General features: G+C 32.8%; 1 protein-coding gene across 1 annotated transcript; it reads left to right on the top strand.

The window, feature by feature from the left end:
* Nucleotides 1–129: 129 nt before the first annotated feature.
* Nucleotides 130–10,713, top strand: LOC111062347 (multidrug resistance protein homolog 65; the record flags this gene model as incomplete). The annotated part of the gene is made up of 9 exons (XM_039419049.1): nt 130–215; nt 1,394–1,544; nt 3,211–3,398; nt 4,682–4,826; nt 5,595–5,698; nt 6,298–6,466; nt 6,715–6,839; nt 7,734–7,923; nt 10,492–10,713. Coding segments are annotated over exons 1-9 (1,380 nt in total), but the record flags the coding sequence as incomplete, so codon positions are not given.
* Between the last annotated feature and the right edge of the window lie 401 nt (nt 10,714–11,114).

Below are 11,114 nucleotides of genomic sequence, written 5' to 3'. Positions count from 1 at the left end.
GGAAGAGGAGGAGAAAGAAAGAATGGAAGGAGGAGGAGGTAGAGAGAGAATTGATGGAAGAGGAGGAGGAGGAGAAGGAGGAGGAAAGAAACAACCCCCGCCACCCGTCTACCCTAAGCCACCGCCCTAATGTCGAATGGGAGGAGGGGAGTGGTAGAGAAGGAGAAACAAGGAGAACCAGATTGGAGAGAATGGACGGTGAAAGAGAAGCTGAGGTAAAAGGAATGAAGGAGAATAATGGAATACAACAGGTAAGAAATTAATTTATTGTAATTTGTTCCTCAAAATTGTTGGTATCAGATTTGTTAATGTGGTATTAGGCGGCTACTAACGACATGAGAAGTGTGTCGAGCATGTGTGAACGGGCATACTGTACATATTGTGTTGGTACTGTATCATTTTGTATTGATACTATATCATTTTGTATTTATACTGTATCATATTGTGTTGGTACTGTATTGTACTATTGGTACTGTATTGTTGGTACTGTTGGTACTGTAATACATTTGTATGATAATGTATCATATTGTGTGGTACTGTATCATTTTGGTATTGATACAGTATCATTTGTATTGATACTGTATCATATTGTGTGGTACTGTATCATTTTGTATTGATACTGTATCATATTGTGTTGGTACTGTAATCATATTGTGTTGGTACTGTATCATTTTGTATTGATACTGTATCATTTTGTATTGATACTGTATCATATTGTGTTGGTACTGTATCATTTTGTATTGATACTGTATCATATTGTGTTGGTACTGTATCATTTTGTTTGATACTGTATCATTTGTATTGATACTGTATCATTTTGTATTGATACTGTATCATTTGTATTGATACTGTCTCATTGTTGTGTGAACGGACATGTCTTCGAGCAAAGACACGTGAATTTAGATATAAGGTTACACATAGTCCCAAATAGGTCAAGTCTTGTAGTTGTTCACTTAACAAAATGTTCAGTCCTTTATTATTTTCACAAAGTAGATTTTAATTGATGTCGCGTTCCATGAAGAAACACTATTTATAATAACTTTGTTGTAGTTGAGACACTGTGTTACTTGTAAATATTTGAAAAACACTTACTTTTCTTGGAGTATTGAGGAATGCATTTGACTCCTGAAGAGGAGCTTCATCAGTCAGAGGCTTTTTTCAAATATTTACAAGTAACACAGTGTCTGAACTGCAACAAAGTTAGATTTTTAAATTTAGATACTTCAAAACCAAACATAAAATAATATAAAATGAATTCAAATAACATTTTTATTGGGGAAAATTCAACTCAATATATGAATGACAAAATTATCATTCATTATCATAGATTACATATCATATAAATAAGCTATGAATTGAAGAGTTTTGTAAAATCTGAAGAACCGATTTGTAGTTTCCAGTTTTTTCTTGTGATTGATTCTAAGTTGTCCATCAATAATTCTAGGAGATCGACAAAAAAGAATGAAAGAAGCGGAAAACCAGACTTGCACTTTGAAGATGAAGACGAAGAAGATGACGATAGCAGAGAAGGAAAACAGAATTGCGTAAGTGATGAAAAAATCATAGATTTCATGTAAAAAATGTATTCAAATTGAACTGGTTTATGTATTGCACAATCATCTTCCACGGATCATAATGTGAAAAACTATCGTGAAAAAAAATTGTAAATGCTAGAGTTGAAAACTATTCTGAAAACTGATTTTCAGTTATGATAATTTACCAGAATTTTATTCACAACTCGTGTATGATTATGGATCTACACAATTCCAAGTCTTTGAGAAAAAAACAGACTGAAAAAGTTTAAATGAAGTAGAATCATAGAGCTTAAGATAGCATAAGATAGCCTTTTCTTCCTCTATGATAAATTTGATGAAAATAGAGAACTTTATGAAAATGTAAAATTCAACTTACAATGGTCTAACAACTGAAACCAGTATCTCGTTAGACTTTTTTTCAATAATTTGTAGCTCTGACACCTTTGAGTATACTTTTCTATAATATGGAGAGATATATGAAGGTAAACGCTATAATGACAGTGGATTAGATTAGATTAGATTTCTTTATTTATGTATGTTACACTATTTACTGTGTTATACACTAATTTACATTAAATGACGGTAATGCTAATTATTCAACGAATTTTACAAAGTATAGATAATTAATCAATGATAATAAAGATTGAATGCAATTAGAATAACGATTAAATAAAATTTATTGTAATGTAACTTCATAAATCGGCGGTGTTTCAACAAATAATTGTTGATTCTTTAAAAGGATATAAAATAATATCCTTCCCATCAACACACGACCGGGAGAGAGACAGGAGAATAGCATTGCCGATTCTCTGCCTTGTCACTGTCTTCTATGTAGAGGATAGTTGATATCCAGTTATATCTCAGTAATATAAAGTGTTCATTCTTGCTTAAAATAATAAATTATACTTTATTCGTCAGGAAAATATATCTTTCTATGACTGAATAATAAATATTCATGATTGAGATGAAATATTTTGTTAATTAACTATATTTCCACATTGTCAAATAATGATCTGGCAACGTTGTGAAGCCGGAAAGGGAAAGTGCTATCTACTATGTTGAATGAGAGACAAGGATATCAACACTAATGTTGATCAAATACTTTCGTGGAACTCACTTTAGGAAGGTGATACGAAGATGATACAACCATGATAGACAAGGATAGCAACACCACTGTTGATTAAATACTGTCATTATAACGTGCACCTCACCATAGGAAGATGATACAAGGATGATAGACAAGGATAGCTATACACCAATGCTAATCAAATACTGCCATTATAACGTGGACCTCAATATAGTCACAAGTCCGCAATATCACTTTCACCACTACACAAAATCCTATTGAATTTCTCATTTATTTCTCGTTTAATAATTTGATGTCTCAGATTAACAATTTGAGTGGGAGGAGACTGTCTAGCTGGGCCAATGGCAGGCGTTCTTGCCCTTGACCATAGCAGTACTCGCCTATTAGTATAAAATCTGCTGCTCTTGTATTTAGTATTTATTACACCATTGACAATGGTGTAATAACCAAAACCGGTCTTTCTAAGTATCAATAAATCTGTGGTTTTTTGACAATTTATTACTCTTTTTCATTCAATATGAATAATTACCACAATATCAACTTCTCAACTACACAAAAAGATTAACAATTATTTAATTTTATTTTCAGATCAACAAATGTTTTGATGCCTTGTTGTACAGCCTGGGTTTATTATCAGGTGCACTGATGGGTATTTGCCAGCCTTTCATACTAGTGATGTATGGAGAATACACCACCTCGCTCATCTCACGATATACGCCCAACTCAACTGAAGAGAAACTCTACTTCCTGAGCCAATTTGGAGGCGGACATTTCAAGTAGGATTCAAATTCATTTACTCAAATACTTTTCAAATGAATAATTTGATAAATTGGCATAGCTAGCGAAGCGAACTTATGCGCTAGCTGCCAGCTGCATGAGTTGTCTAAATAAAATAAATAAAAAATTTTATTGCATAAAAAGCTGTACAATTACAGCTATGACAGACATCAATTATAAAAACAAATTAAATACATGAAAATGATCAATGTCACAAAGTATAAACACAAAAGTACAATAAGTTATCAACCACAGCTATTAATTGATAAGTACACAATATTATTAAAATGTATCCACTAACTTCAATCTTCAAAAACACTTGCTAACAAAATGATGGAAATAGTGCACTGTATTATTTTTAAAATTCTTCTATCACTTGTACGAAACACATCTAGTTCTTACGTAAAGGTGCAAACAGAACAATCAGGTCGATGTTTAACTTTGAGTTTGGGTCTTGTCGTGATCGAGCTTCATGTGAAGGTGCGTACAGACTTATGCGCCACGAACACGTGCATTTCACTTTTCATCAGCTTATGTTATGCTTATTATATTTGTATCTTACTGTTCCTGTACAAACACAAATATAATGAGCTGATAAGAAGTGAAAAACGCGTGGTCGTGGCGCATAAGTCTGTACGCATCTTTACACAAGCACATTGTGAAGCATGAGAGTGTACAGACGATATAGTCTCGGTCGCGATTCAGGACGATGATAATCCAAACAAAAAAATACGTGGTACAAATTATATAATATTGTACTACACGTCGGCAAACGAAATATTTCTATCATTGCCACCTGATTATTGTAGGATCGATCAAAACCGCAAGCTAAACTGCGACCAACTCGTTCTGTTCGCACCTCTATACGTACGAAAAGGTAATTCTCATTTCTTCCTGCGTAAAATAAAAACATTCATTCCAATGTATTCCTCTTATTATTCATTCAAGTCATATTTTTTAGATATATAAATATAAAGAAAAATAAAAATCTCAGTACCCTTTTTAGAAATATTTTATCACAACATGTTTCGAACATTTATGCCATTTTCAAGTGATATTATTTTTAGATATAATATGACTGATGATGAACTCCATGAATTCTTTCCTTAACTTGAATGTATAATCTATCTTCTATGTGTTTCTCACTCCATGATTCGTGTTCTAGATCTATGTTTGTTTGGTGTCTCAACCCAGCCTTACATGGAATACAAGCATTAAATTCATCGCAATATATTCTTCTCATCAATACTGTGCCAATCATTAATAGTTAGTACTTTTTCAGATATAATATGACCGAAGATGAACTGCATGAATTTGTTCTGGAAGATTCGAAAGCTTTCGCCTGGGGCTGTGGCCTCCTCGCCTTGATTCAGTTCATTACTGGAGTCATAACTGTTCTCCTTCTCAACTATATCTCACAAAAAAGGGTAAGTTTCCTTACGAAACGAAATATTTTTCATTGATTATTGTTAATTAGAATAGTGAGTTTGTGAGGTTTACTTTAGAATTCCTTATTAATAGCATTAATGACTCCCATCCAACCAAATTAAATAATTACTTATCTATAAAATAACATCATATTACTCATTCTTGAAAAGTTTTTAATATAAAATAACAAATTAAAACAACTAGTTCCGATGTTCCACAAGGGCTACTTTTGATAAGTAGCCCTGAATACATACATTCTAAATAAATAATTACTATTATCATAGTGATGTGCTCTTCAAACTGTCAGCTCTCATACTCACTTTGAATTTTGGTTCATCAATATTAATTACTGAATAATCGGGTGATTGTGTAAAACTAATAACTGAATAAACAAATCTGATTCAATATTCCGAATTTGATTAAACACATAAGTTTTATATTTCCTTCCCTATCTTATAAATGAAATTCACCAGTAACTTCCTAAAATCTCCCTTTTATCCTCCACTTTCAGGCCTGGTTGCACAAAGCCGGTTGAATTTTAATCGTGATTAATTTCACGAGAACCAGTCAGTGAAAGCTTTTATGAAAAAAAGCTTCTCCGGTTCTTGTGAAATTAATCACAATTTTAAAAATTTAAAAGACTTGTGCAACCGGGCCTTATACTTTCTCCTTTTATGTAGCATTTTCATTTAATTATCACTTCTTTAGAACATCAAATTTTCCAGTATCAACTCCACTGGCATTTGTGAATTTGTTTTTTTTTTTAGATAAGCCTGAAGAGACAACAGTTCCTAAAAGCAGTTTTGAGGCAAGACGTGGGGTGGCATGACACCCAGCATTCATCAACTAGCATATCTGCCTCATTAGCTGAGTAAGTTTTTCAATTTAAATCTACCATCTAAGTTTCAAACGTATTTACCAAAAATAGAGCGGAGAGAGACTTTGTAAACTAAAATTCACTCATAATAGCTCTGATATTGTGAGGCTCAAATCCATTCATTTTCAGTCATATAATGTTGTATTATTCAAAGTAGGTATTTGATTCAAGCCTAGCTATATTTTCATAATTCAATCAATATCAATGAGCTTGTGGTAATATTGTGCTCTCTTTTGAAGTACCCGTATTTCAAGTAGCCCTATCAAATAATACGTGAGTGATATTCATTCATTTATTGAAAATTATTAGCAGATAACTGTGCTCCGCAAGGGTTTAATTGGAAACTTGACAAACTGAAAACTTGAAGAACTGAATATAGGCCTATAACCTTCCTTGGTAAATTGAGAATCTATATGCAAAATTTCAAGTTGATCAGTTGAGTAGTTCAGACGTGATGATGCGTCATTCGTGAATTTCCTATCCCGTGCGTGTATAAGCCAATTCTTTCCTTTATTATAGTATAGATAATTTATATGATATTGAATGTTGGATATCAATAGAAAAACTAATGAATATTTTTATTACCTTTCCAGAATCGAGAAAATAAAAGAAGGAACCGGAGAGAAGGCAGGGATATTTGTTTACTTGCTGTCTTCGTTCATCTTCAATGTGGTCATCTCTTTCTTCTACGGCTGGAAACTCACCCTGGTCATGACAAGTCTTTGCCCTATCTTCATTGGAGCGGCTGCCGTTGTTGCTAAGGTATACTAGATCAATGATTGAAGTATAATTATTATTTATTGAATTAATGATTTGCTATTAAGCATTCCTCAGTTATGAGAATGGGTTATGAAGTCACACTTGACGCTTTTTGCTAAATAGCCTAGTTGAAATTTTATAAGAATACTCAATCAAATCAAAGCAGTTTAATTCTGTCAAAACAATAATAAACCAAGTTATATACCCGTTTCTATAACAACTCAAATTTATTTTAAAAATGTAATTTGCAGATGCAAAGCTCTATGGCAGCGAAAGAGTCAGATAGTTATTCAAGGGCTGGTGGGGTGGCGGAGGAGGTGTTATCAGCCATCAGGACTGTTACCGCTTTTGGAGGAGAGGAGAAAGAAATTAAAAGGTAATTATGATTTATGAATGAGAAATATCTAGCATTTTACTATGATGAAATAATATTACATATCAACTTCTATCATACTGTTAACCACAGTATATTGGAAAAGCTTATTGTTTTATTTGAAGTTTTTGTTTGTTTTTTTACTAGCCTATCTCGTAGTAAATAATGAGATAGTAGCTCTCATCAAATTTCCTTCCAGCTGTTCACGCAGTTGTCAATATCATAATTTATAATGATTATTTATCCATCAAAGGCAAAAACACATAATATTTGCAGTAGCAGAAGTCTTTGGGATGGTTCACAGCATCTTACTTTGGATTTTATTTTCGTATAATAATAATTAGATGAATTTTTGTCAAATGTTCCTCTTATTTATTGTTTGCATTGTAGGCCAGTCTCCACGAATATTGTGATATTGAGATGTATAACAAAGTGCTCTGCTGGACAGAAAAAGATTACCAACACTTATAAAAGTGTTCACTCATTCGCACAATGAAAATGTGTGAACTCTCCAATAGGAACCAATGGTAATCTTTTTTACCCAAGACAGAGCAAAGATCAAAGTTGTTTATGTCTATAACTGGAGACTGTTTACACATACTCAATCTGTGAATGAGTGAACACTCTCATAAGAACATGATAATATTTTACTACCCAGCAGAGAGGAAATCAAAGCTGTTCCTCTCTTACATGACAATAAAATATTATTTTACTTGTAAATCAATGAATAAATCTATATTACATTGGTAACTAAATATATAGGACGGTGTCTAAATGCAATCATAGATGATGTGATACCGGTACATTTAATAATACTGTATGATCAATTTGATAATATCATGATATTCTTTTTTCAACTTGGTGAGAGATTTTCCCAATTTGAACTTCAACTTACAGATTCGAAGAAGAGCTAGAAGACTCTAAGCAAGTGGCTATGCGGAATGGTATCTACACAGGACTGGGAACTGGCATAACATGGGCGTTGGTATTCTGCTCTTATACTCTGGCATTCTGGTACGGAACACCCCTGATTTTGGCCGATAGATACAAGGAAGACAAGGACTATTCACCTGGAGTTCTAGCTATTGTGAGTAGAAAAAATATCACATCATGAAACTATCAATCATAAAAAAGCTTCACTATATTCTAAATAGGTCAATAAATACATATCTACATACTAATTTATTTATCCATGGATGATAAAGGTAGATAATTATAGGATGATTGGATAAACTTGCTGAGTCCTTACTATTTAATCTTTATTACATCTTGAGAGACTTAAAGAATTGAAGTTTCAAAGTTTCTGAATTAGATTAATAATAGCGCACATGGTGGAACGTCCAATAATATAACTTTGTTGTAGTTCAGACACTGTGTTACTTGTAAATATTTGAAAAAACACTTACTTTCTTGGAGTATTGAGGAATGCATTTGACTCCTGAAGAGGAGCTTCATCAGCCTCCTGAAGGTGGTGAAGTTGAAGTTGAAGTTGAAGATCAAGGCTGATGAAGCTCCTCTTCAGGAGTGAAATGCATTCCTCAATATTCCAAGAAAAGTAAGTGTTTTTTTCAAATATTTACAAGTAACACAGTGTCAGAACTACAACAGAGTTATTATATAGTGTTTCGTCATGGAAAGCAACATTAAGTCCAATAATATCGGGGCACCGAGCTTCGCTCGTTATTTTTATTTATTGATAAACAGAACACAATTCTCTAAAATGATCGTGTTTATATTTTACAGCTGGCTATACGTCAGCTTATGAATTTTCGGGGATGCTGCGATATTTTGATTTTCCACAGAATCACTCGCTCAATTTTTACTATCCACAGACGACGAAAGTCTCACCTGTTTCAGCCAAGGATGATTATCCTTTAATGTCGTTCAGCGAGTTTTGCCAAGGATGAAACCTTAGTGCAACGAATTTTATATCATAAACCTACTACGTTCCAAGTTTCGTTAAAATCGTTAGAGCCGTTTTCGAGATCCGTTGAACATAAATAACCAGATATAAAAATATAAACAGATATACAGAAATTGCTAGCTTAATATAATAGGATTGAAATATTGGAATGATTGTGTGAAGTTAGTAGAATACATGTCGCAGCCCTTCATAAGCGAATAATTAATCACATACACGGTATTAAGAATTTTTCAGCATAATTTAAATAATATTTATGGTTGAAACAGGTAATAATATATGGTATGCTACTATCAATTGAGGGGATTCTAATCTCTTAATCAATGTAATTTATCTTCAAATGATAATTTCAATTCGAGTAATTGAGTCTGTAAAATCAGAAGGCTTTTCAACTCCTACAATACTGTATTTGGACTTATTTAAATAATTCTAGGACTAGTATAGGACTGTATTTTCAATAGTTCCTTTCTTAAATATTCATACAGTAGTAGTGTATGGTAGCCTACAAGCTACTATAGAAAATGCAATTGAATTTTCTACGTTCTGTATTTCTAATGTGCTAATGTCAACAGCAATTATTCATGACTCTTATACTCTAACACTCATAATTTGGATCAATAAACAAAAGGCCTAGATTCTTGAATATGAACTGAAAAATTTATTGTAATTGGTGGTCATACATCTTCCTTCATTATTTGTGAGAATAAAGGCTGACAATTGACCAGTTCATTTTATGCTGATTACCAGTCTGAATATTCGCTTATTCAAATAAGCTGCTCCAAAATTCACTCAGCATGCAAAGTTGACCATACAGCTTTATTGTTTTCAGCAGCCTTGAGATTTATGTTTAGAATGTGTGTATTAATGATGTTACAATTGTCTTATTTGAACTTCTATTTCATTTTTCATCACGTGGTGGAGCGATTTTTGACGTTATGCTAGGAGCACTTCCTGAGAATATTTTTATCAATATATAAATTATTTTATCAGAAATTTCACTAATTTTAAAAACATTCACCTCAAATTTTCTAGAACAACTGAATTATTGTTCGCTTCAATTATTTCTTGACATCATCATCAGCATTTTCAATATGTAAGTTATAACTAATTTTTCATGGTGGAAGTCATCTGTATTTTACATCAATTTTATTACTGATTGAAAATTTCTTTACTGATGATTTCTATGTTACAAATTAAGTGAACATAAAAAATTGATTTGATTTTATTCAAATTTTCAAAGATTATGAAGTTAATATTGAATTTCAATTGGATGTTTCATCCCTCTCAAATCAAATTGGAATTATGTTCTTGAAAGTAAAATAACATCAGCGTGAACAACAAAACCTCCAGATCAATTATTCAATGAAACAAATATCCATTATTATTGGAAAATTTTCAATTTCCTTCAAATATTGGTGATATAATGCATTACAATCGTTAACTCAAAATTCATTTGTGAATTTAAGTTAATGATTTTGGCATCTGTAAATGCTTTTATCGTCTAGAGTGATTCTGGATGAATCAACTGAAAATGTTTAATTAGTCTGGAGAATATATATAGTTCTGAAAAAATAATGCTTCAGAATATAAGATGGTTATCAAAGATGAGAACTAAGCTACCTACTATAAATGTTATATCATTAATCATTGAACTTGAAGTGTCATAAAATCCATACTCAGCTTAAATTAAAATTGAATATTCGTAGTTGAGTAATAATTTTGTTATTTTTTTAGGTCCTATTTGGTGTGACAATTGGAGCAATGAATATTGGTTATACGTCACCGTACATTGAAGCATTCGTGAAAGCTCGTAACGCTGTGGTGAGGGTGGACTCAGTCATGAGTCGAAAATCTAAAATAAATCCTTTCTCCCGTCAGGGAAAACGGCTGTCACGATTGGGAGACATCGAGTTCAAAGATGTTTATTTCAACTATCCGGCCAGGCCTAACGTCAAGGTTTGTAAACATTTTCAAATCAACAAGATTCACTATATTTTTGACTAGTTTAATTCAATTTTATTGAAAATATTAAGAAAAAACATAGCTCTTATGGATATTTTCAAGTTTATAAACTACTAGCCGTCAGGCTCGCTTCGCTCGCCATATCCGTCTAGCCAGGGGGCTCCGCCCCCTGCACCCCCGGCTGGATCGTCCAAGAATGAGATCAGCAGGCTCGCTTCGCTCGCCTGCATTTTTTATTTGAGAATTTTTATCATATGTTAGGACAATCCAGTCGGGGGTCCAGACTAAACGTCTGGCTAAACGGATATGGCAAGCGAAGCGAGCCTGACGGCTAGTAATATAATATTCCCAGGATTGAAGTAGCAGTGCCCAATCAATTTTTCCGCGATAAATGC

This window comes from Nilaparvata lugens, unplaced genomic scaffold, assembly GCF_014356525.2.
Source record: "Nilaparvata lugens isolate BPH unplaced genomic scaffold, ASM1435652v1 scaffold8219, whole genome shotgun sequence".
In the NCBI taxonomy this organism is placed as follows: Eukaryota; Metazoa; Arthropoda; class Insecta; order Hemiptera; family Delphacidae; genus Nilaparvata; species Nilaparvata lugens.
Note: the sequence above shows the minus strand (reverse complement) of the source record. Positions and strands in the feature narration are given on the sequence as shown.